The sequence below is a fragment of the Myxocyprinus asiaticus genome, chromosome 25 (genome assembly GCF_019703515.2).
Source record: "Myxocyprinus asiaticus isolate MX2 ecotype Aquarium Trade chromosome 25, UBuf_Myxa_2, whole genome shotgun sequence".
In the NCBI taxonomy this organism is placed as follows: domain Eukaryota; kingdom Metazoa; phylum Chordata; class Actinopteri; order Cypriniformes; family Catostomidae; genus Myxocyprinus; species Myxocyprinus asiaticus.
In genome coordinates this window covers 12002466-12030066 of record NC_059368.1, presented here as the reverse complement: position 1 = coordinate 12030066, position 27601 = coordinate 12002466, and the positions used below count along the sequence as shown (strand labels likewise).

General features: G+C 38.2%; 1 protein-coding gene across 1 annotated transcript; it reads right to left on the bottom strand.

The window, feature by feature from the left end:
- Positions 1 to 4652: 4652 nt before the first annotated feature.
- On the bottom strand, positions 4653 to 6940 carry LOC127416184 (cbp/p300-interacting transactivator 2-like). Its single transcript, XM_051655383.1, has 2 exons — positions 6632 to 6940; positions 4653 to 6385 (listed from the first exon to the last, which is right to left on the bottom strand). Exon 2 carries the CDS (start codon positions 6379 to 6381, stop codon positions 5686 to 5688), a length of 696 nt encoding a protein of 231 aa, XP_051511343.1. The 5' UTR covers positions 6382 to 6385; positions 6632 to 6940; the 3' UTR covers positions 4653 to 5685.
- Between the last annotated feature and the right edge of the window lie 20661 nt (positions 6941 to 27601).

Genomic DNA, 27601 nt, shown 5'->3' with positions numbered 1-27601 from the left:
AGGCAGATAATGCAGCAGTCCCTCGTCTCTCATTGGAAAGAGATCCGCACTCTCAGCTCGCAGAGCTTGTTGTCCAGAGACTGAATATTTGCCAGTAGAATGCTGGATAGTGGGGGTCGATTTGTGTGACGTCTTAGTCTGACGAGAACGCTGGTTCTCCTTCCCCTTTTCCGGCTGCATTTCCGTAGCCGGGCTGCCCAGACAAAGGGCTCCGCTGTCATGTTTGAAAACAGCAGATCGGCATTGAGGTATTTAAAGTCCGGTTTTCTGAGTGCTATTGAAGAACCAAGAGTGTTTGTCTATCGTAGACAATAAGGCAGATGACATCCAAGATGAAAAACACAAGAATTGTAGACAAAACAAGCAAAAAACTGCAATACTGGGTCAGAGTTTGCAGCGCAGCAGCTATACTCGGCACCATCTTTATGCTCCCTTTTATGTGGATTTTGGAGCTTCAAAATTTTGGCACCCATTCACTTGCTTTGTGAGGACCTACAGAGCTAATGAAATATTCTTCTAAATATCTTAATTTGTGTTCTGCAGAAGAAAGCAAGTCATACACATCTGGGATGCAAGAAGGGTGAGTAAATCATGAGAGCATTTTCATTTTTGGGTGTATTATCCCTTTATGTGTATAATTTCTGCGCCACCAGTGTCACCAAACGGAATTGCAGAAATAATGATTGTTTTCCAACAGTTTTCTTGAACATGCCCCTTGTGTTCCATTGGTTGGACAAATAGACAGCCCTGCCCCAAATTCAGCCCACTGGTTGAGAAAAGGTTGCAGTGTTGGAATGGTCAGGATGCTCAAACAAACAGAGCAATGTTTCGATTTTGCAAAAGAGCCATAGTGTTTACATTTTTAGGAAAAATCAAACCACAAATGACTTACTAACAGACTTTGCATATAAGCTGGCATAGTATAAACTATTTTAACATTAAAAAAAACACACTTGAGCTTTAAGAATGGCAAATGAAAATATCCAAACTGCAATCCCTAACAGAACAACACTATTTGAGATTAAGGTTAAAAAAATTTACTATGGATTTTATGATGAGTTGGAGATGTATGTGAATACTGAGATAACAGCTAAGTTACTGAATGGTTTCTTGTACTTCAGGAATCCTTTGGACTCCAACCAGCTCATTCTAAAGGGTTGTAATAACAGAAACTCCCCGTCGCAGCACAATTTAATACATAAATTAGACCATTTTGAGACATGATTAAACACTTATTACATCAGCACTTAATGTGTTTTGGCAATGTTACTGAGAGGTTGACACACATTGAATTTTATCACCATTTGCATAATCATATTTGCATTACACATAACTTCAAAAGAACATTTGATATAATTTTTAAATACAGTTCTTTTCTGGAAGGAATGAGGATGAACGCTTACTCTTATTTCTCACTTTTGTATGACTTGAATTCAAAATTATGCAAATGCTTAGGCTTGTATCTGAGTCTTCACTAACAACCCTTGATGGTTTTTAGAATGTGCTTGGCACTAGTAAGCTTAAGACTCTATCAGCCCCCGAAGCTTCAATTTCACTGCAGGACAAACTCAGCGGAATGCCACCTATTTGCATGATAATTATTCATGCAGTGAAACTGGACACTTTATCCAGCACTTGGTCTGCATTTAAATGTACATCTACAGCAAGCTTTATTTAACATTCTTTTTTTTTTTCCTAGAAGAGAAAGTGCTCAGAGCAAGCCACCCAAATTGCCAGATGACTTAATTTAGAGGCCTAAAAATAAATTCTTGGCTACGTTCAATATAAAAGTTTAATATTTATTTCTTCTTGATTTTGACTATCAGCATCTTTCCATTATTTTCCCAGTCATTTGTGATTACTAAAGAACTAGAGAAATTTATACAGAAATTAAAATTTTATATTTCCAGGTTATCCCTAACTGTGGGAGCCCTGTTACTAGCACCAAGACCATATAGAACACATATAATTAGACCACTTCTTCCTCCTTGAAAATGTAATTAAGTAAATTATTGCTTAAATATTAATTAATTTCTTCTAGTGTAAAATTAAACACAAAATTTATTTCAGAGAGTAGCCAGATCTCTTTATACATATATATATATATATATATATATATATATATATATATATATATATATATATATATATAAAGAGATCTGGCTACTCTCTGAAATAAGTTTTGTATATATATATATATATATATATATATATATATATATATATATATATATATATATATATATATAAAGCCTTTTTAATGCATATGCTAAAATGAAACTCTTTGTTTGCTCTCTGTTAATGCACAAGTATATATGGAGATCCATATTTTTTTAGGCTACATTCAAATAAAAAGGTTGACATTTATTTCTTCTTTACTTTGACCAGTAACACTTTTCTATTATTTCCCCAGTCATTTGTGATTAGAGAACTAGAGAAATTTATATTCACTATAGAAATTTCCTTGACTTTTTAGGATTCTACTTATTTCCATGACTTGTCCAGGCCTGAAAATTAAAATGTTAAAATTCTATGAAATTTATGATGTAACAAAATATATTGTATTATGCTGATAATATTAGGGGCTCTTTTTTTTCATGAGTGCAAAAAGCTCACCGCTACACGCAGCAACGTGTGCTGCATCTTATCCAATTTTTGTCAACGTGCTAATTCTGCAGTTTTCGTGCCAGCACAATGCGCAAGTGGGTGTGGGTGGGAGTGATTGCGCTATCTGTGGGTGTATTGTATGTTAATGAAGTGCCGCACAGTGTAATTTGCTATTTTCCTGAGAAATAGGTAATTGCGCTATGAAAATTTAATACCACCTCTATTTTCAGCCTAAAGTCCAAACTCAGTTCCTATATTTGCAGTTTGGAGATTCCCCCAGAGGGTGGTAATAAAGTTAATGTTCAAACTCTTAAAATATAGTGGAACATCAAATTACGTCCCTGACATTCAGAGTTGTATAGCCATCTTATGAAACAAAAATGTATGAGATTTGTGTTAAACTATCTATAGGTCATGGTTTATTTTACAATTGTATTATTATGTTTATATTTACAATTGTATTTATGATCTAATTTGCTATGGTATTTTCCACCTGTTGTCGTAGAGTGATTTTTAAGTCACTGCAAAACAGAACAGTGGAAAAAGTTGGAGAGAATAAAATGTTTGGATTTGGTAAATGATTTTTTTTTTTTAACCATTTCGTTATTTTGATTATATTTTCATTTAGTTTAAAGTGTATTTTTAATGCTTACATAGTTTTGGTAAAAAAATTTCATGTTTCAATAAATGAATTGTTCAAAATCAAAATTGACCGGTAGAAGTAAGTGTGTGCCGATACAATCAGTGTTAACACTAGCCATGATTTGTAAGTCAGTAGATTAAAATGATTAATAATACTTACATTCCCTATAATTCAATGGAGCGCACATCCAAATCCTGATGAGAATAAAATTTTCTAAGCATATAAAAGGAGCGTATCTATATTGTTTTTTCTTCTAATTAATTGTATACAGTCCATTTACACTGCCAACTTCTTATGAATGTGCTGTCTTTGTTTATATCTCTGGTGCTTGAGGGAATGGACTATATAACAAGACACAGACATAAACCGGAGATAAACCTCCGAATTAAATTGCACATAACCCAACCCATTAGTGCATTGCGTGCATGATTTCGCCAAACCCACTTGCACCTAGACTTAGTGCGTACTTGTACAAAAATAAAAACATTTCATAGCCATGCCCATTGATTTTGTGCTTATGACTTATAGCATAGTGCTGCACTTAGCATTAGTGCTCTTAAAATAGGGCCCTACAACTCTCTATTCTAGTAGAGCACAACAGTGCCCAAACACTTTCTCAGCCTTTTTGGTTCTGGAAGAATTTGTCCCATTCATTTTTTTTTTCATAGGGTTACATAAAATCCTTCATAAGAGTTCTAAGCCCCAAACCGACCAGCTCTGAGGTGAATAACAGCAATACATACTTTGATTTGAAGCAAAAAATTCTTCAAAAATCAGAAAAAAAGTCAAAGGCACAAGACTGTGTACCAATGTCTTTTAGGGAATGAACTACAAGCCCATGAAGCATTGCAAATTATGTAATTTAATTCAAAACGATGGAAAAATATAAAACTAATGATTGAAAATTGTGGATTAAAAGTATGAAAACAATACACTTACGTTTATTGCGAAATATTCAGATATACTGTATACAAATATATAAGTATTTTGAGAGAGTGTAGGAAGACAGACTCGATTGCATAGTGGAAGTGGGCAATCACTGACGAGCTGTTTTTGCGTGCTTTGAAGTGATTCTTTTCTCTGCAAGATAATGGATAAAGTAGTTCTTAATCAGAAAGCCCACTATTAAACACTGTTTTTTTTTTTTTTTTTTTTAAATAACTGATGGCTTAGAAGCATATCCAATCAGTTAACAACCTCTGAGCTCCCAGTAGGTCTGTCTATAAAGATTTGTAAGTTATCGTTAAAAATCAATTAGTCTATGGAGAAAATGAATGGTATTTTTACTTCCAGAAAAAGACTGTTGCACTCTATAATGACATGAGAACATCATAATTGAGATCTGGAATCACAACTGATTCCAGCATCCAAAAGAACAGTGCATTCACTTCAGTACTGAGCATCTGCTGCTTTATTCATGTTTGCAAATTAAAATATAATAAATTAACATTTTCCTCTAAAAATATACAAAAATACTGTAAAACTTTCCTAGAAAGCCTCAACACAGTAGTATTGCCATGTACCGCATTCTATAATAAGCACAGTGGTCAATCTATTTTGGAAACCAATGAAGATGAAAATCTTCTGTGTTGGGATATTTCCCCATTCCCTTCCTTTGCAAACATTCCAGACCATAACATTCAGGATTACAATATCTACAATGGACTCTTTCATAGATTTCTACCTGTTTTTATCTGTCACCATTCAATACACTGTACTCAATTAAGCATATAGAGTAGCCAGCCAATGCAAACACACAAATTCATATCACTTCTATAGATGTTTTAGGCTCTGATATACACACAAGCTTCATGAAGGCAACATGAGTCTGAGTACATGTATCAGATTCAGTTGAAAGGTTGGGGAGAAGAACAACTTGAAGCACCAGCTCAACATCGAATCATTGAGCAGCACAGGAATCTGGTAAATATGGCCAATAAAGTTTATAGTACATTGTTGATTGAGACAATTACACACTATTATCTACAATCATGTCACATAATCACCAACATTATTTAGAATATGCATTCACTGACATCTGTTATCACTGGAGGTCTCTACATGTAGATGATCCTTGTTTTTTTTTTTTTTTTGGTCTGTATACTCCGATACACTAACACTGAACATTTATCTTAGATTTTCTGGGCTTTCTTTGCTTTTCTCACTCTCCGGCCACTGCTTACAGTATGTGATGCATAGCATGACTATTGGGTGTCCAAATACAATCCTTTGCGAACCCTCAAAACTCCTCATGCAAGACAAATCCATTTCTTGTACAGAATGGCATGGAACAGCTGATTAAAGTTTACTTCCATGAATGTTGTGTATGGTTCTGATTTATGGATCTAGGAAAGAAAACACCAGTAATATCTGTTTCATAAAAAACGACAAAGGAAAAGGAGAGAACAAAAAAACACAGAGATCTTTAAGTGAGATTAACAGCTCACTCGGCTGGGCTGTTGCTTACAGACAAAGTCCGTCATAAAATCAAACTCATTCTGTCCCAGCCACAGCTCTGGCAGTTCCTTTATTCGGTCCAAGCCCATTTCTATCACCAGTGACATCAAGACCTCCTCGTCAATAAAATCCGTGTCGATAACGTTGGGGGGCAGTATTGCTGCAGGCATGTGGTGACCAGGCAGAGGCACGCCAGACGTGTTCTGTTTAGCGTTACTCTCTCGGAACTGTTGCCCTGTCCCGTTTAACTGGTGACTGGCGGGGTGTAGTTCATGCATATAATGGTGATGATGGGAAGGATGCGTGTGGTGACCGTAGTAAGGCGTGTTGAGCTTCTGCAACTGCATGCTCGCGGCGAGCTGCTGCCCTTGGCTGGTCACAGCAGCGGGTCCGACAAACTGGGAGTTAAAGCGGGCAGGCAAGTTGCCATTGGTGTGCCCTCCGTTCATATTATTCCCAGAGCCGATAGAATGCCGGATTCCGTGGTTCGCGTTAACATTCCCTCCCGCGTATTGCATGTGGTCTCCCATTATGACGTTATAATGCTGCTGCTGCTGTTGAAGCGCGTTTGAAAACTGTCCCATTCCCATCCTGCGCGCGGAGTGCTGATGCTGAAGAGCATTAACCGCATCTGGGAAACGTCCATGGTTCATTGCCATCATGCGGTCTACCATTCCCCTGTAAAACAGTTAGCAATTACGAATTACAGTTAAACTCAATTGCATAAGCATATAATGGCAATAATCCATAATCAATAAAGTTTTTGTGCACAGAAGGATTGGTTTGAAGGAACAGTTTAATTTCGGAGCACGATTACAATTTGCTCAATTAAACACACGCTTTGCATTTAACCAAATATGTGTAACTGTATCGGTTTGCAAATCATGAACATTCAAAAACATGCCAAAACTTTGTCACATTTACCTCTCTGCTTAAATCTGCTGAGTGCTTCGCACCGCAGTCTGCAACAGCCAAAAGTAACAGACAATCCCAGAGATTAAAGAGTTTACAATCCGTCTTAATCAAAGTCAATAAAAACCGTATGCTGTCCAAGTGCACACCGCATTCAACTCCAACCTCCGCACCAAAACATAACGCAAAAAACTGTTTCACGCTTTTCGGTCAGCACTCATATACAATCAAGCCTGAGGCGGAGCAAAGAGAACCTTGAATCTGACTATACTAAATTCTGGAGCTGCGCTCGTGCAAAACGTGGAGCTGGAAGCGCGCGACCAATCGCCTTCCGCGCGCGTGGAACAACACCACGCATTACCTCACTGCGGCTATTTCTGTTCAGGGAGAGAGTGAGCAAAACACGGCATCATGTTTCACAGGTTTTTTTTTTAAAGCCAGCGTGCGTGATCGAGCCGCACGTTATCACAGGAGAAATTGATTTAGATAAACAGGGTAGGTGACACTTTACATTACAGTGCCCATGTTACAAAGATTAATATTAATAGATGGAAATCGTATTTTTCGTTTTCTTCTATCACAAAGTGTACAAACAATTGAATTCTAAACAATTTCGCTACTTTATTTGAGTGGATTTTGCTATTCCCTGGGTGCTCTGCACTAAACAAACTATCAGTTCATATTCATTGTTTTCTGTTTTACAAATATGTTTTCTTAATTGGGAATATTGATTTAATTTCAATTGATCATTTTCTCCTCAATGTAAGTCACATCCTGTTCTGTTAGTCTTTTGTAATATCCATTTAACTAAGAAAATCCAGTGTCTTCATATATATATATATATATATATATATATATATATATATATATATATATATATATATATATATATATATATACATATATATATATATACACACACACATATATATATATATATATATATATATATATATATATATCGTGAATTCTTGGTTTTGGGGTAGGCTGGTTTGTCTCAGGGCGTTTTCAGACATATATTCTTTGCGCAACATGGACTAAATTGTTACAGTTTTACATTATCTTCTTGGTTCGGTTCGCTTTGCTTTCACAAGGCAACATTTCAAAACAGACCAAAACTGTCAATAAAAGTCACATGTGACCAGTAGCGAATTTAGGCATGGGCGACATGTGCAATTGTCCAGGGCGGCATCTTGCGAAACTTTGGGGGCATGTTGAAGCGGGTTTCGCCCAAGGCACCATTCCATTTTTATTTGTCAAAAAGTTGCTAACGCCGTCCTACCCATGTTCTGCTGCTAACCAAAAGAGAGAAACAATTGTACTATAATTCCCTCAGGAATCATAAAACAGCTCCTATTTTAAACGTGCAATTATATCTAATATAGTTGCCAAAAGGCTATATCAACATTTTGATGATGAATTACAGACAAGTGCTGATCTACAGATGTCTTCTCCAAAGATCCCTCAGTTATGTTCATGGTTTTTTATAGGGATAATGTCTGGTTCGTTGGTCTGTTGGGTCGGTTTGCATTCTCACCACAAGCAAACTGCTCCAGAGTTCGTTTGCAATCGGTCCGATACCACCTTGTTCAGGTGGTCTCAGACCGATTGTTCTGGTGCGGATCCGAGTGCGATTGCCGTGTTCATATATGCCTAAACGAACCAAACCAAGGGAGAAAATGCACCAGGTTCCAAAACAAATACTCCAAACGAGCCAGGTGTGAGAACGCCCTCATTCTTAAACATTCCATCCTATTTGATTAAATTAAAGAAATCTATATGATAATATCAACATTTAAAAATATGGTTAAAAAAACTATAACGTCAAGCTGACACCCTCATGTAATATAATTCTCAATACTTTGAGCAATGGCTAACTTTATATTTTTTATTTTCATTAGCCGTTGTGTAAAGTTATAATTATAAAGTATTTTATGTTTATATTTAAGTGCCTGAGCTTGACCAGTCCATATTTCAAAAGGTCTGGTATACCCTTTTAAGAAATGCTTTAAACACAAGTATATTTATATAATTAATTCATTTAAAAGGTAAAGATTTCAAAAAGTTCTGCATGACAGTAATATTAACACTGTAATATTAAGTTTGAACACTGAGTTTTGTTTACAGTTAAACTTGAGCAGGACAAGCAAAACTGAGCAGCATTTAAATCCCAGGAGTGTTGATAAGACTGTTATGTCTGCACACACTGCTGCCAACTTATTTCCACGTTCTGCACATCCAAACCAGTACTCCTGCTGAGAGATGGTTGACAGTGGGTTTGTTCTCTGAAAATCATTTAAACAACCAACATTTAGAGGGATGTAAGCTTTATCTCCCCTGCTGTAATCATCTGTCAGATGCAAAGAATGCTTCATTGGAAAAATTAGCATTTTAAAACTTTATAACAGAACAACACTTTTTATGCATATCTTATCACTGAAACATATGCTTGGATGTTATTATTTGATGTAATTGCGACTAAGCATGATTGTGAGTCTTGATAAATAACAACTACCTTGATAGATGGATCAATCATCATGGTCCCCATAATCATCATGGAAAACATAAATGCATGGAAAAAATCAACAAAAGTAACTGAAGATCTCACAGAGCTCAGTCCATTTGAAAAATCTCAATTCTAAATACAAGCCATTCAAATTAAATTATTACGTATATCTGTTTTAGAAGAATCAGTGTCACTGGTTGATATGATCATTACATGAATGGGGCCATTGTCACAGCCATTAATCCTTTTGTGGCTTCAGATGCATGTGTTTTTGGAATGTTTTGTCTGGGCAAAGCATCCAGTGAAGAAGGTTGTATCTGATGGAAAGAGAAAGATACATTCCTCTTTCAATGGCTTCTAATGCATGTAAAAATTCAGATTGAATTCATTGGAACATTGTTTGGAATGCACTAACCTATGGTGTTGGATGTAGTTGGGGGATTAAAACAAAGGAGCCTGCCAACAACTTCCAAGAAGCTGAGTAAAATAACTGAAATTTCTTTTACCACTGGTCAATCCAAATCTGGATATTTACAGTTGCAAAAGTTTCAAACTCATGCCATTGGTTGAGTCAATGTTATTGTGCTGGTCGGGATGCTCAAACAAACAAAGCTTGTTTCATTGCACCACAGATCCAATGTGTACACATTTTAGGCATATCAACCCATAAATGGCTGACTTATAGTTGTTTCTGCAATTAAGATAGGAGATAGTATTTTAAAATTGGAACAAATTACACATAACAATATGAATGCAGAGCCAACTCTAAACACTGTCTCTGTTAAGTTACTGAGTGTTGCTCTGTTACTATTGTGCCCTTGAGAAAAGCACATAACCGCAAATTGCTCTACAGGAGCTGCTATAATCACAGTGAAAGTTGCTTTGAAAATGCCTTAAAGTGGCAAACAGGAAGACAAGCATAACCGAGAGCAGGTTAATATACTATACTTTATTAATCTCCAGACTGTCTCCTAATTCTGTCAAATTAGAGTGAGTTATCCCTATCTTTAGGATTTGTTCTCATCAAAGGACCTGGTCCTATCCAAGTGCTGCTTGAGTTTTAGAGACTGCTTATGGCACTTTTCCACTGCACGTTACGGTTCGACTTGACTCTGCTCGCTTTACTTTTCTGAGCTTGCTTTTCCACTGCAGTTTAGTGCAGCCTCAACGTGGGTGGGATTATAGGCTGATCGTCATAGTTGCGTCACCCCATCCAGCTCTCGTTGGATCCTCTCTTCGGCTAATAAAGAGAGGAACGTCTGCACCTTGTTTATTGACCACGGCGTGGTTTTGGGCACAGCCATTTCTTTTTACAATTCGAAAGTCGCGAGAACAAATGATAGTCCTATCGCTGTTGCTAACTTTAAAACTAGCGGGATGATGTCCCATGTCGCAAATCCAGTGATGCTGGTAGTGACGATTATCTCTGACCAATCAGTGATCTGCAGGGTTTTGACATCACATTTAGTATCGGCTCGGCTCGCTTGGAACCTCGACTGAGGTGGTACTAAAAAAAGTATACTATCCACAGTGGAAAACCCCCATCGAGCAGAGTCGAGTCGAGTCGAGCCGTACCGTGCAGTGGAAAAGCCCCATTAGACAATAGCATTCCAAAGCTGTTTAATCCCAAAGTCATGCCTGAATCAGCCTCAGTAGGGAAACTAACTAATGAGCTTTACACCCTCTAAGCCTTATGTTCAAAACCCATTGTACATTTGTGTCACTTGTTTTGAAGACAAATGCAACATGCTCTGTTTCAAAAGACTTGCTTCTGTTTATTTTTTTAGTGGACTTAATATATTTCCTTAACCTTTGAAAAAAAAACCCCATAAATAAAACACCACCATCTTAAATTCTATGTGGTGTAAAAAATTATATTGTTTAATCTCCCCTCTGTGCGTTGTTACCCGCCAGTAAATCGTCAGGGGCCATATGATTTTATTTCAGAGAACTGGCTTTATTATGAGCAATAGATTACAGATAGATTGTTGCCATTGCTGTACATCCAGCAAGTTTTAGTTTTAAGATGAGGATCTTGAGGATCTTTAATTCATGCTAATAAAATAAAAATGTCTAATGTCTTTTCCACCCTTCAGCGAAGAACACCTCATGAGACCATAATGCGTTTGTCAAAGTTTTAAAGCACAAATTAATTAGTTGGTAGAACCTTCATCAAATTATATTATCTCCTTTGGGTATTGATCTGTTTGCACCTGGGTCACATGGTGCTCTGCAGTGGACAGTTGCACCATACCAGTTTACTCTTTTAAGATCCTGACTTGTCAATAACAAACTAGCCGTGTTGGTGCGCATATGATTATGACAGGTTAAATAACAACTGAAAACTGAAAGCATAACAGCAGCACATGTATCACGCATTAGTTTCTTAACTCAGAGTCACTCTGAATCACTTTCTGTCTCTGATTTTTTTTTTTTTTTTTTCACTTCTTTTAAGCTTTGCACATGTGAACAGTCATCTCCAGTACATGCATTTGGAATTTCTTTTCTATTGATGAGGTAAACTTAAGGATGTTAAGCTTGTTAAGCAACTTTTGACATCCAACCAGGCTAAAATCTTTAAGCTGTCTTCCATTTCATTTTCAGCGTGGCTTCATTTTTAGTTTACCTGACATTTTTAGATATAATTACATATGTGAACATACTGTAAATACATTTAAATAATTATAAGTGAATAGGCCACATGTGAATGGGTAGTTAATGTTTAACATGTATGTATTTCAGGTTAAAATTAATATGAATGTATAACAGAAAATGTATGTCTTAGGTCCTGTAACTGGTCACCATTTCTTCACTAGCTCATTGGTCCTGTTGTATGACAAATTATTTTTTAAGAGTACAAATATTCAGTGGAGTCTCTCAATGAATATGAAGTTATAAAAGCTGCATGCATAATACTAGCTACGTATATTTCATACTAAAATGTCAATATCAAAATGCTTTTCATACATGATTATAGCTTAGATTCTATCTTTTTAATAATTTTTTTTTTCCAACTTGAGAATTAAAAGAAACTGACAGCTCTACCCAAGAAATCAAGATTCAGTTTAGACAAAATATGCAAAAAGAGTGTCAACCTTCATTACATTGTGAATAAACACATCCATTTCAGTTATGGAGGAAATAAAGGCTAGTTTAAGTCACCTCTTGTCAGTTCTAATTGAACAGAGAACTAAAGTGCAAGGCATTGCTCTTACTTTTCTCTCTCTTTCTGTAGCCATTAAGACATAGAATCATAAAACATAGAATCACGTTTCTATACAGACATTTTTGCTAAATGATTTTTACGTGGCTCGTTGTAGGTATCAGTAGGTGGCAGTTTCCAGGTGAAATAAAAACACTAGAGGCACTACAACAACAAAGACTATTCACTTTCACACAAATCACGAGTAAAACGGCAGATTATCAATTACACGTAATTTACATTCTGTTCCCCACACAATGCTATCTCAAGACATCAAAACACTTTACTATAGTGCATAACTTGTAAGGCAATACATTTTCATGTTTGCACATAGCTCAACTTATAGAGCTTCAAACTTGCAATGCAAAGGACCAGGGAACAAGTCCATAAGACCAATTCGACATGTGAGTCAAAAGTGTCAAAGATGCACCACAAAATGAATGGTTGCTTCAGCAATTGTGTTTTTCATCTAACATTTTCTTTTTTATGACACTATCGGTTATTTTAAGGTTTATGGTAGGGAGTTACGTTTTGTTGATTTCAAAGTCAATACAGCATTAACTTTAAAATTAGCACTGTCAATTGAATGTGTTAATTCGGTGTGATTAATTAATAAAATGTGTTAAACAAATTATCGCAATTAATCATGTCCCCAGACCATAATAAGGAATATTCCTACCATTTTAGCAATTCAAGCTTGAAGTACCACCTATTTTCAGTAGGGGGCAGTAAGTGAAACAATACAGGACTGTAGTGCATCATCTACACGACCATTCGTCCCCGACTGAGGCCATGTGTACATTGGTATTACGATGCGTTTTAGTTGATCCTATCACAAGTATACAAGCGAGACACTTCACCATTACACCAATCCATCCCTTTTGACCACCTGTGTTAAGATTTTGAGGAGAGAGTCTCTGATTTCATGAGGACATACATCTATCATTACATCTGTGTATTACAGAATGATAATAAAGCGCAAAAAGTGTAAAAGACGACAAAGTGCTAAAAACAGGCGAAATTAATCGCAAACGTTTAGAACAGAATTCAGAGTTATTTCAGTGCAGTACCTGTAACTGAGCTTCTAGTGTGCATGTAATTAGCAAAGGAACAAAATAATAAAAACAGCTGAAAATAATAAAGACAGTGGGTAGGGAGATGTGGGTCAAATTGTATTTTATTTTCTAATTATTTTTTGTCTTCTGTTTCCTAATACCTTGCCCTTCTCTTGCGCTCTCTCTATATATTTAATTGGTTTTGGCTCATAATGGCCTCACACTCGTCGGGACAGTGCTCACACCTGATGACAAGACGTCTAGATTTCAAGCTGTTTTCAAAACTGTTGTAGCGTCTGGAACTAGTCTCAGCATGTCGCAAGAGTGCGCACACAACACTATTGTTCGTCGTGAGATCTAAGACTTCTCGTTGCAGACCACTTGCCGACTCAAAACATCTAAGGAGATGAGTTTCAGTTGTGTAGTGTCCACAAGGCATGAGGCAGAGCAGCCTGCAAGGAACAACAGATGGCACCTTTGTCTCATCGCGGCTTGACTTGTACTAGTCTTTCAAACACAGCTGGGTGGAGCGCGATTCCTAATGCAGGAATCTCGAGATGTGTTTTTCTAAGTTTCAAACTGTTTAGCTATATACACTATATTGCCAAAAGTATTCGCTCACCCATCCAAATAATTGAATTCAGGTGTTCCAATCACTTCCATGGCCACAGGTGTACAAAATGAAGCACCTAGGCATGCAGACTGCTTCTACAAACATTTGTGAAAGAATGGGCCGCTCTCAGGAGCTCAGTGAATTCCAGCGTGGTACTGTGATAGGATGCCACCTGTGCAACAAGTCCAGTCGTGAAATTTCCTCGCTACTAAATATTCCACAGTCAACTGTCAGTGGTATTATAACAAAGTGGAAGCGATTGGGAATGACAGCAACTCAGCCACAAAGTGGTAGGCCACGTAAAATGACAGAGCGGGGTCAGCGGATGCTGAGGCGCATAGTGCGCAGAGGTCGCCAACTTTCTGCAGAGTCAATCGCTACAGACCTCCAAAGTTCATGTGGCCTTCAGATTAGCTCAAGAACAGTGCGTAGAGAGCTTCATGGAATGGGTTTCCATGGCCGAGCAGCTGCATCCAAGCCATACATCACCAAGTGCAATGCAAAGCGTCGGATGCAGTGGTGTAAAGCAGGCCGCCACTGGACTCTAGAGCAGTGGAGACGCGTTCTCTGGAGTGACGAATCACGCTTCTCCATCTGGCAATCTGATGGACGAGTCTGGGTTTGGCGGTTGCCAGGAGAACAATACTTGTCTGACTGCATTGTGCCAACTGTGAAGTTTGGTGGAGGGGGATTATGGTGTGGGGTTGTTTTTCAGGAGCTGGGCTTGGCCCCTTAGTTCCAATGAAAGGAACTCTGAATGCTTCAGCATACCAAGAGATTTTGGACAATTCCATGCTCCCAACTTTGTGGGAACAGTTTGGGGATGGCCCCTTCCTGTTCCAACACGACTGCGCACCAGTGCACAAAGCAAGGTCCATAAAGACATGGATGAGCGAGTTTGGTGTGGAAGAACTTGACTGGCCTGCACAGAGTCCTGACCTCAACCCGATAGAGCACCTTTGGGATGAATTAGAGCGAAGACTGCGAGCCAGGCCTTCTCGTCCAACATCAGTGTCTGACCTCACAAATGCGCTTCTGGAAGAATGGTCAAAAATTCCCATAAACACACTCCTAAACCTTGTGGAAATCCTTCCCAGAAGAGTTGAATCTGTTATAGCTGCAAAGGGTGGGCCGACGTCATATTAAACCCTATGGATTAAGAATGGGATGTCACTTAAGTTCATATGTGTCTAAAGGCAGATGAGCGAATACTTTTGGCAATATAGTGTATGTATATATATGTCTCTGACAGACTGACAAATTCAATTGCAAAATGAATAGCTGTGGACTGTAGTTCAATGATAGGCCTTCTATATTACCCTCTAAAGCCACTCCTTTGTATTATCAATTATTTATTCATCTGCCACAATAATGTAATGCATTTTAATTATCTGAATTATTATTTTTTAAATATATTTTACATTTATAATTATTTAAATATAACTATTTATAATTATTGCATCATTATATATTGAATTATTGTTATTTGATGGACTTTCTCAGCAAATATTTATGTATGCGATTAATTGTGATTAATTTGATTAATCGTCATATCATGTAATTTAATTGTAATTAATTTGTTTTAAAAAATGTAATCGATTGGCAGCCCTATTTAAAATACGTCATCTGTTTTTTATCTCAAATTTGCTTTTAATGACGCGATCAGTTAGGTTTAGGTTTAAGGTTTAGGTTGGAGAGGTACTAGGTTTTTTTATATAAACCTCAATACAGCATTAACCTTAAACTCCTCATCTGTTTGGGAGAACACTTTGGGAGATTTCACCTCGGAAATGTAAGTGCAGCGTAATTCTAGCAGGAAGACTAGCAGCTGTACATCATTGGACCATTAGCTAGGTAACTCCTAGCCAATCACATGTAAGCCATTGCCTCATAAGTCTGCTCACAATCTATCACATTGCTGTTTCAGTGTGCTAACACGGCAACCTCCACCACCCCACCACCACCAGTTGAGTTCTGTCCTGCATGGGGCTAGGCTCCTCGCCTCTGCCTCCTATCTCCGGCAGGATCTGATGGTTCCGAGTCCAACAACTTCAGACCACCAGACGGGGCTTATGTCAAAGAGAGACATTACATTCCTGTTTTATATTCATCAAATATATGTAATCTAAAACTTTACTCAAATCTGCGAGTCTTCCTGATAGAACTGCCGCAATGCGTGTAATGAACCACATAATGTAAATTTAAAAATATATTGCCACAGTCACATAAATTTCATGAGTTTATGCTCATGAAAAAAGTACAGTGAAGTACAGTGAAGCTGCACAGACACTTCCACTTAGATTCTGTTAACTCAAGGGGCAAAAAGTGGTTCAATTTTATTGATTCGGCATTATCCGTCTGATGTCAGAACAGTGCTGAATGTCAGACTCTCAGTGAATATTATGTCAACAAATCAGCTCTCAATTTGGAGAACAATGAGTTGTGTTCTCATAGTTAATGGATTTCCTGTTAGGTGAAAGATGTCACATCTGAGACTGAAATTGATATGAAATTATACTATAGGTCTGTCAAGGATCTGTTTTTAATTGTTTTTCAGAATATATTTCACAAATCAAAGTATCAATATTTCAGAAGAATTATATTTTAACATATAATGGGGTCAAATGAAGGTGAAAATAACAGAATATTTAGAATCACTCTAACATCAGTTCTAATGCATTAAACATGCATCAGCCTATCTACATAAAATTGCTGGCATTTCTTTCATTGTCTGCAATAAGCCTGTCTATACAGTAGACATTGACCTATTTCTTTGGGTTCAGTGTAAATTAATTACCATTTTGATGCAAATGATCCCCTTCTTCATGTAAATGACAATCAAATTTGTACTTGTTCTCAATAGCTCACTCCAAATACTTTTTAAAATATATAGCCACTATGAACTGATATGGCCCTATTCAATGTGATAACCGAAAAATAACTTCACTTTCTGTATAGAGCTGCAACACTGTTATGCATCAGAAATGCTGTCAGTGTGAAAGCACAATGCAAGCCTGCTGTTGCTGTTACGCTGCAGTGCCACTTACGTGCTGCTTACACAAACAGTTTGGGGCATTTTAGTGAATTGCCTGTTTTGTTGAAGGTTAATAATCAAATGTAAGTTAAGCTGTACGGATGTCTAGTTTTTCTCTTAACCAAATATGTTCACTCTGATCTGTCCTGGCACAAATGTTATCACAGATCACCAACTATGGCATTGTCTTTATTGAAGAAAGGACTGATCATATGAGATCCCTTATGAGATTCTGGCATCACATTAGTGAGTTAAAGCCATGCATTGCCTTTGCCATTGCTTGACATGTCTGTCAATATTCTCAAATGATTCATCTACAGTGTCATCCTAGTGTATTGATTGTACTGTTGCGATTGCCAGGTTCCAGCATTCAGAATTATTTTAGTTTTTATTTCCAACATAGTCATGACATGATATGTTTTTTGACTTATGACAACTTGTAATAATTGGCACGAGATGGTGAAATTTAACATATCGTATGACTTGTCTCGTCCGAAAAGATAGGACTCTTATTCCCCTAGAGACCAACCAATCAACAAACAGAATTTCAAATCAATACCATCGAATTTTAGCTAGCCTCTTTTCAGCACTTTATTTTTAAGAAAACGTCTATGAGCAAATTTGTTTACTCATTCCATATTTATTTATTTATGCAATACAAAAGACTGATGTATGTCAGTAACCTGTAATACACTTCTCTCGTCTTGTTTTTTTTTTTTTTTTTTTTACTGTGGTACACAAACACTTTTCCTATTAAAACCCTGGTGTAGGAGGTTTAGGGTTTGGGTTAGGGGTTTAACTTTAGGGTTAGGTTTAGGTTTGGGCTAGGGGAAAAATTGTAATAGCATTGTTCGTTGGTTTGTTTAGTTTTCTCTATGGGAGTAAAATTTGTACGTTTTTGTAGAAGCCAACTCGTATAATTTCTTATGATTTCGCTATCTCGTACTATTATTAGTCTTTTTATTTTAGGTTCAATTTTATGACTGTTAATTTTAGTTTGGTTTACATTTTTTCAGTGTTTTATCATGTCAGTTTTTTTTTTGTTGCATATTTTATTTATATAATTATATTATTTTTCTTTCAGTGTTATTTTATTTTTAGCAGTTCAACACTGTCAAAGTTAAAACGTTAACTGTATACATTACAGTTGTAGGCTAAATATCTTTGAAATATGTTTAACACTGTTAAATTTCTCAGGGTTGTCTAGTCGTATCACTATCTAGTGGAATTTTCATAGTTTTATATTTAAGGAAGGCGGGTTGTAAAGGCTTCACATTTTACAATATAGACTACTGTGCATCACAAACTAAAATTAATTAGTAAGTAAAGAAAATGTGAGTTTTGGAGTAAAGAAAATGTATTCAATTTTAGTTTAAGTTTTTCCAGTTAGGCCTATGTTAGTTTTTATTTTTATATCAGTTAACAAAAATGTTCTCATTTAGTGTTGGTTAATGATCATCATAATACTGCTTCTCACAGTGGGAAGGCAGACTGGCTTCTCAACCCTTCGTTTGTTTCATCATGCAAAGACAGGATATTTACAGACTATTGAGCCAATTTTCAACAAAATCACCATTAATCAATTCATTTAGCCTTTTTAAGTGGTGTGTGTGTGCTCATAGCAGACGTGGGAATAAGTTCACTCAGTAATAAAGTGCTGAGGCACGAGGCAACTTTTGCAACAATTACGCCTCCATGGTTCATCAAGGTTCCAATTGATTTATGGAGTTGCATGTGTTGTTGTTGTTTCCCGCATGTCTGTGAGGTCAGGCCAGGCCTGCTTTAGGAGTTTGATACCTGTGTTGGATGCTGAATATAGATCTAATCTGGTTGTATTTGCATTAACTACTGATTTGAGTCACTAGTTACATTTCTGCAACAGCAATTTCCTCAGGCTTAGCTGTAAAACAATTTTCTGCCTCTGTCTCAATTTACTGGCAGATATTTTAGAGACTGAATACTGGTACAAGAGCAGGCTTATGTTGTAAATCTGTAACAATTGTAATTGCATTTGATGTATTTGCCATACTTATACAGAAATGGATTCATGCATTCTTCATGTTATGGGCTTAATGGAAAAGTTCACAGAAAAATGAAAATTCTGTCATTATTGTTTCACCCGCATGTCGCTCTAAAAATGTATGCTGTTATTTTTCTAATGAACACAATTGTTTTTTTTTTTTATTCTTTACACAGCTCTGTCCATACAACCCATACAACAACAGTTCATATTGTCTTTCAAGCTCCCAAAAAGGACAAAAAAACCTCACAAGAGTATCATAAATGCAGTCCATACAATGTTGCACTATATTGTAAGCAGTGGTGTAGTAGTGTCTGAAGAGGTGGGCATACTGTGAATTTATGAAAGACCGCACCCCCCCCACATGTAAAATGTGTAAGAAATTTTTTTCTGGGAATATGTTTTTTTAGAGAATAAGCTAAAAGCCCCAATTCCAGCTATTTTAGTGATTCAAGTTTATTCAAGTTTACAATTGTGCAGAATTAGCTGCAAAATAAAGAGTATTTTGGTGAGGCTTGCTTCTGTTTCATAAATTTGTTCAATTTTTTTATACTGATTAGTTTAGTGAACCCCTTCTGGAAATGTCACTAGGTGATGACAAATGAGCATCTTATGTGCTATGAGTGAGTCAGTGAATCATTTTGAGTCATTCATAACCGAAATCTACCAAGAGACTTTATAGTGTTTAAGCATTAAAAGAACAAAGCAGATCTATAGTCTTCCTTCAGTCTGAGCATTATTTTTCATCCAAAAAGACAACAATAATAGTCTAATAATAGTGAGTTTCAAGAACATCCTTATCTTCTCCTTTATTAAAACTTGCATGGCTACAAATCTACTGACTTCAGTATAAGAATTACAAACACAAAGCAGATCTACGGTATCATTTTCCTACAGTAGCCTATTTAAACTGCTGAGCATGGCTTTTATCAGAAAAGACCACAATAATAGACAAATAATAATAATTTTGAGTTTCAATAATGTTCTTTCTTCATTGTAAAGCGCATTTCACACGAGTTGAGTCGAGGCGTCAACGCTCTGTTCAACGCCAGCGTCAAGCGCTGCATTGCACTCCACATGACAAGAGTTGCAGAAAGCGTCACAGAGGGGCGATTTTACGAATTTGCCACGTAAAAAAGCGGGAGGTGTGCACAATAAACATTGAAAACATGTATTTGGAAAACAGAAAAAAAGCTTGCAGTTGCTTTGATAGCAGAAAATAATAAAAGGACTCGTTTATGTTTAGGTCTAAGCGTTTTCTTGGTGAATTTAAATTACTTCAATAACCGGGGTCTCTGATATTCGTATACGATTAGGTAATATTTAATAAAAAGAAATTATGAGACATTCAATGTCTCTTCACAAATTTGGACAGTTTTTAAATATTTCTTGTTGCTTAGTACTTTCAAAGACATTATTGGTGAAGCAAAAACGTGTGTGAAAAACACTTTGGTGTAAAGTGGCGTCACTTCATAGACTTCAATGTATTCTGCAGCACTGACGCAAGTCATGTAAAAGACCCTTAACGCGTATAAATATCAGTCACTTTTGCACATTAATCACTGCTCTTCACAATCACAAAAGTGACCAATTATGGTTTCAAAATGGCGAATTTCTCCGAAAGGTGAGGAGTTTGGATCCCTGACATTTTTTTTTCATGCATTTATTTATTTTGTGGAATTTGATAATTTTCCACGGCACACTACTGTGCCATGAAAGATTGTCAGGTGTGCGGTGGAAAATTATCAAATTCCACAAAATAAATAAATGCATGAAAAAAATGCATGTTGGGAAACACTGCCCTAGACTACACTACTGATTGTAAGTCTTTTGAAGCCATGCCATAGCATTATGAGAGAAATCTAAAATTGTTATTTACTGATAATCTTCCCCTCAACGACACCTGCATTTAGAGGTTTTGGATTCTAATTTGCCCAAATATAACTTTTTATTTCAATAAAACATGATTGCATCTGTACGTCAGTGGATGTGTGTTACACTTTAAAAAAAAAATGCAATAAAAGATGCGGGGAGACGAGAGTAGCAGAAACACAGACACATTTACTGACAGTTCTGTATATGAAAGAACAGCGAACTCCGAAATTCAGACAGCGACAATCACAAACTCTCTGCTCCAGCAGCGGGAACCCGGAATGCACCTGAACGCCCTTGAACGAGATGACACAGCTCACGAACAACCCTCTCCCTTCACACAACCCAGCCATGGAACACTATATAGGGAGGAAACACACTGCACACCGGTGCGCCCCATCAACAATTAGCTCACCTGGTTTCCCCACACCTGAGAGCAATTAAGAGAGAGTAAGAAAAAGAGAAAAAGATAACACACACACATACACATTCTCTACATACAAACAAACAATACGGCCGAGAAGGCCATCACAATGGAGGACATGGAAAAGAGCTTGAGCTGCGGTAAAACTGCTGACACTAAACGACACTGATAACAGCCCTAACGAACACTTATCATAACATTCAAAATAACACATTCCAGTGCCGGATCGCCAGTCAAAACACACACAGATGAAATAGAAACTCCTACTCAAGAACTGGAGTTGTTTCATCTGGATTATACACATAAATGGCGACAGCTATTTCAAAATGTTGCGAGGACACATCTCACCCGTCTCAATCTATAACTGACAGCGATGCATCTAATAATTATTCAGTGAATACTTGGAAACAACTGAGAAATTAATCTTTTACCTCTTTTTTCCACGTATTTGTCCATGTGGTCATTGCTGTTGAGGAAATAAGCTCATCAACCTGTGAGAGCCCAAACACTGCAATAGTATTTAGGCAATTTGTCGATGTTGTGATTGGCTGCTGTTGTAAACAATCACAGGATTTGTTGCTGCTGTAATCAATCAATGGGTCTTTAGTTATTTGTGCGTTCAGTGAGAGTTTAGGCAGTTGACATGAATAAATCCCTACACAATGTCAAAATCAACGATAATTATGCTGGGGTGGCAGATGGGGTGGCAATGCTTTTTCTTAGGGTGGCATTTGCCACCTCATGCCACCCCAGTAGATCCGCCCCTGACTAAATGTTACAGTTCAACAACACCTGTACTTCACCTAAGCATTTGCCCAAACAGCAGTTTGCTGCATTTCTCTCTCTCTCTCTCTCTCTCTCTCTCTCTCTCTCTCACTCTTTTTATTTTATTTGTTATTTTTTTTTTGTGTGTATTTAAGCTCTGTCATTAATTTTCAGGAGTGATAATGAAGTGTTAACAACAAAACTTCGTGTTGTTACTGGCGAAGAAATTGCCACGCAAACACAGTATTAGCCGCTGACTCTTGAAAACCTTTTCCATATTATGACGTTATCTTGCTCTCTGCTATATAGTTGCTATCCTGTCTTGTGAATTTCTGCTCACCATGGCTAAATGATTGTGGAATTCTGCCATCCTCTGCTTCATTTCACACTCCGGTAACAGAAATGCAGGGTCAACAGCAAGATTCCACAGCCTAACATATTACATTGCAGGGTTAGAAATCGAGGAATTATTAAAAATAATTCTAAATCAACATTCAAGATGCGCTCTTAAATATTTGCATTTTTCATTACTGCATTGCCAACATCTATTGATAACTGTAAGTAAAGTACATTTTTGGTGGATACATCTGTCACTACTATCAACATTGTGGTTGATGAGTGTTTAATAACAATTAAAGGGATAGTTCACCCCAAAATGAAAATTCTATCATCATTGGGTACATTTAAATCGGCAGTTATAATCAAGCTTCCACAGGATTTTGCACTGTCACGCTACAGTCTTCATCTCCCTGTCCAATGTATGACACCATGTGTAATTGATTAGCTGAAGAAAGGACCTCAACTGGGGAGGTGAAACAGACGTTTTCTGGTTGACCTTTTGCATCATAGCGCCAAAGAAGTAAGCTAACTAACTTCTTGACAGCGAGACATAAACAACAGGCACTAACAACATGGAAAACTTTACAGCCACATGCATTTTATACATTCTTTATGTATAGATTTAGGTGCAGATCAGGGCTGCATTTCCCAAAAGCATCGTAAGCCTACAGTAAGTAGATTGTAGAATCCACTGGCGCCAATGGTCTCTACGATCAACTTAAGCTTGCGATGCTTTTGGGAAACCCAGATTTATTATCCATTGTGCTTATAGTGATGTCCGAAGGCAGCAGATGACACAATTTGCTCCTGGATTGTTGTAACTCAGTGCACAATATAAGGACCAGTGTTGTATAAAGTTTCCATATGTCATACTTGAGTAAAAGTAAAGATACCTTCATGGAAATTGACTCAAGTAAAAGTTGAAGTAGCTCATGAGAAAACGACTTAAGTAAAAGTATTAAAGTAACTGATATTAAATTTACTTAAGTATTAAAAGTACAGGTAAATTGCATAAATTACAGAACAGTTCATTAAACCCATGGCAACTTATTTGATTGGTGGTTCTCATCATTTACTTGCCCTCATGCCATCCCAGATGTGTATGACTTTCTTTCATCTGCAGAACGCAAACAAAGATTTTAGAAGAATATTTCAACTCTAAAGTCAATTCAATGCAAGCGAATGGTGGCCAAATTTCAAGCTACAAAAAGCACATTAAGGGAGCATAAAATTATCCATACTGCTACAGTGGTTAAACCCATGTCTTCTGAAGCGATTCAGTTGGTTTTGGATGAAAACAACCAAACTGTAACTAATTTTCACTCTATATCTTGGCATTGCAATCTCAAGACACGATCATGATTTCAAGCTTGATTTCACTTTCAAGTGCTTGATGCATGCACAGAGCCCTAGGTGGTGCTATAGAAAGTGTAATTGAACTTGAAATCCTGAACGCCAAGAAGACTGCTAATGTCAAAATTTATAGTTGAAAAAGGAGTTCCCTATCTGTCACTCACTCGATGTTGTGTCGATGTAGTGACACTAGGGGTCTCTGATCTTTGAGAAAAGGCCAATGGGAATTGGTGAGTGGAATTTGCATGCCACTTCCCCAGACATACGGGTATAAAAGGAGTTGGCTCGCAACCACTCATTCTGATTTTTTCTTTGGAGCCGAGTGGTTGTGTTCAGCGAGCTGAATCCCTCTGCCGTTCCATTCACCTCTAAGAAAGCTGTTGGATTTATGGCGCATTACAGAGGTTTCTCCCCCTCATGCACTGGTTGAGTGCAGAGAACGCCCCTGTGCACTTCAACAGTCTAAAAGAGTAAATATTCTTGCAATAAAAGTGTATATTTTCTTCTAAAAGAGTGGCACTGATGGAGAGCGTCTTTTTAAAGATGCCTTTCCGTCTGTGTTTAATTCCTGGTTGCGGTCAAGTCAAGTCAAGTCAAAATGTATTTCTATAGCACATTTAAAAGCAACAGAGTTGCGCCAAAGTGCTGTACAATAAAATGTTGAGCATATAAAAAGAAAGCATTAAAGGAAAACATGCAGCATACAAAATATAAACACATTAAATAAAATACAATCAGAAAACTTCAACATAAAACCATTAAACTAATCTTAATCAAAAGCCAGAGAGAACAAATAAGATTTAAGAGCCGATTTAAAACTAGCTAGTGAACGAGCAAACCTCACATTTATGGGCAGACTGTTCCAAAGTTTAGGTGCAACAGCAGAGAAGGCCCGACCACCCTTAGTTTTACAGCAACAACGTGGGACGGTTAAGAGAAGCTGATTAGTAGACCTAAGTGCTCTTTGGGGAGAGTAAGGAATCAGAAGGTCACTAATGTAATTTGGTGCGACACCAGATAAAGCCTTGTACACAAAAACAGCAATTTTAAAATCTGATTTTCTAAACTTTACAGGAAGCCAATGTAAAGTCGCTAAAATGGGAAAAATGTGATCCCTCTTTTTTGTTCCGGTAAGAAGTCTCGCTGCAGCATTTTGGACAATTTGCAGGCGAGAGATCGCAGTTTGAGGCAGGCCACAGTATAGGGAATTACAGTAGTCCAGGCGTGATGTTATGAGAGCGTGGATTACAGTTTCAAACTGTATTAATTTCGCAACTGATCTCAGATGAAAGAAACTGCCCTTTACCACTGTACTGATTTGTTTTTCAAAATTTAGTGACGAATCAAATGTAACCCCAAGATTTCTTACATGGCAGAAAGAGAACCTAAATTAAAAACAGATGGAATCCTGGAGGGGCCTAAAATCAGAATTTCGCTTTTGCTTTCGTTTAATTGCAAAAAATTATTAGCCATCCAACATTTGATCTCCTCAAAACAGTCGCAAAGCACGTCCAAAGGATAACTACTGTCAGTTTTAGCTGGTAGATTAAATTGTGTATAGTCAGCATAGCAGTTGTAGGAGATCTTATATTTCTTAAAAATGGCACCCAAAGGGAGCATATAAAGTGAAAAGAGAAGAGGGCCTAAAATGGACCCTTGGGGCACACCGCATAATAGGGGAACCGATGAAGAAGAAAACTTCCCAATGCTCACTGAGAAGGTTCTATCTTTGAGGTAAGAGGCCAACCACTGCAGGGCAACACCCTGAATACCCACCACCTTTTCCAACTGTTGTAACAGAATACTATGATCATTTGTATCGAATGCAGCGCTTAAATCCAACAAGACAAGCACCGCATACGAACCAGTATCGAGAACTTGCAACAGGTCATTGCTGACCTTCAACAGTGCGGTTTCTGTATTGTGCATTGATCTAAAACCCGACTGAAAAGTATCTAAAATATTGGACATACTGATATAAGAACTCATTTGACGATACACAACTCTCTCTAAGAGCTTTGATATAAAAGGCAATTTGGAGATAGGTCTGAAATTGCTAAGGATAGATGGGTCAAGATGGGGTTTCTTAAGCAGAGGGTGAACCACAGCATGTTTAAAACTAGCAGGTACAACTCCATTTGCTAGAGAACTGTTAATAATGGCTGTTACAGCCGGGCTCAAGGTTACAAACACTTCCTTGAAAAGACGAGTTGAAATGACATCGGACTCACAGCTGGAGCATTTAGCCTTTGAAACAATATCAGCTAGCTGAGCAGAGGTAACTGGATGAAAACAAGTTAGTGAATCTGTTGGTGAACAAATCAAAGGGGGATCATATGTTGATGGCTTAATGGAAGCCTTGATCTCCAAGATTTTATTAATTTTTTTAAAAAAGTTCTCACAGGTTTCCCTAGATGGAACAAGAGAAGGGGCTGGTAAGGGATTTAGCACTGAATCAATTGTCTTAAACAGCATTCTCGGTTGTTACCTCTCCGCGTCCGACAGCCACGATCACTGTCTCACCTGCTTGGGCGCTGCCCATGCGGAGGCAGTGTTCATGGACGGGTCATGTCCTCACTGCGAGAACATGACCATGGAAACATTGCGGACGTGGCTTTTCTTTGTCAGAGGGAAAGCCACCCCAGCGGCTCCCCGCCTCGGTCATTCTACCTACGGGTATGAGGCCGCGTAGGTTATCACTGGGTGTGATTTGGGGACCCCAATGAAAGCCGCTTCGCCAGGTACACCCCATGGACCTCCCATTCCCCAGCACACTCGTTCGCCCCGGTCGACAACCAAACACCAAATTCCTTCGCAAGGTTCAACAATCTCCGGGTTGAGGCAGTTTCCTCCCGTGTGTTGTCAGGTATGAACAGGTAAGTTTGCGGGACAACTGGCCGGGTGTACCACTTGCGTACAGTGCCTTCCCCCTCCTGGAGGGGGAGACGTGCGCTTTTTACCCCCTAGCCCTGTTCACGAGGTCGTGGACCCTGGATGTCCTTCCTCCTTAGCCCTGTGGCAGGCGAGTTAGTGGAGAAATTCGATGCCGGCCCAGTACGTGTGCTAATAGGCCCTGTACTGGGGTTGGTGCTCCACATGTGCTGGTTGCCTGTATGTAGCCCTGTGTGATGTATCTTCCACGAGATGGTTTCCCCGTTGGTAAACCCACGTCTTCCTTGGGCAGAGTCCCCTTCTGCCACCAGTCGCCGTGTTTGTAGAGCTCCATCCCCTCTGTGTAGGACCTACCATGGGGACTTCTCCACATGCGACACTGCTGACAAGACTCGGTAAGCCCATGTGACGTATTTCCACACAATTGCCTCCCTTTCGGGCAGGGTGTAATCTCTGTGGTGTCTTCCCCTTGGGAAAGGACACCCCCCCCGATGCGGACACTTATGGCCCCCAGCTGAACGATTTCCACTCTTTTTTGGGGAGAACAAAAAGAGAAGAGGCCACGGCGGGGGCGTCCTGTCCCCATTTTGGGCAGTCGACTTGTCCCCGAGGTGCGGGGGACCATACGACGCTCGTAGGAGCATTGGGGGAGGTTACGTGACGGCCAGGTGCGCTGGCTATGAGGCACGCAATGGTTTGCCCATCTCGCACCGCCAGTCCACGTAACACAGTTCAGCTAGTTGTGGCATTTCGTATAGGGACCCCTAGTGTCACTACATTGACACAACGTCGAGTGAGTGACAGATAGGGAATGTCCTGGTTACTTTTGTAACCTCCATTCCCTGATGGAGGGAACGAGACATTGTGTCCCTCCAACCACAACACTGAACAACCCTCTGAAATGGTC

Coding starts and splice junctions, on each gene's coding strand:
- LOC127416184 (XM_051655383.1), bottom strand. CDS start 6,381: ATGGTAGACCGCATGATGGCAATGAACCATGGACGTTTCCCAGATGCG.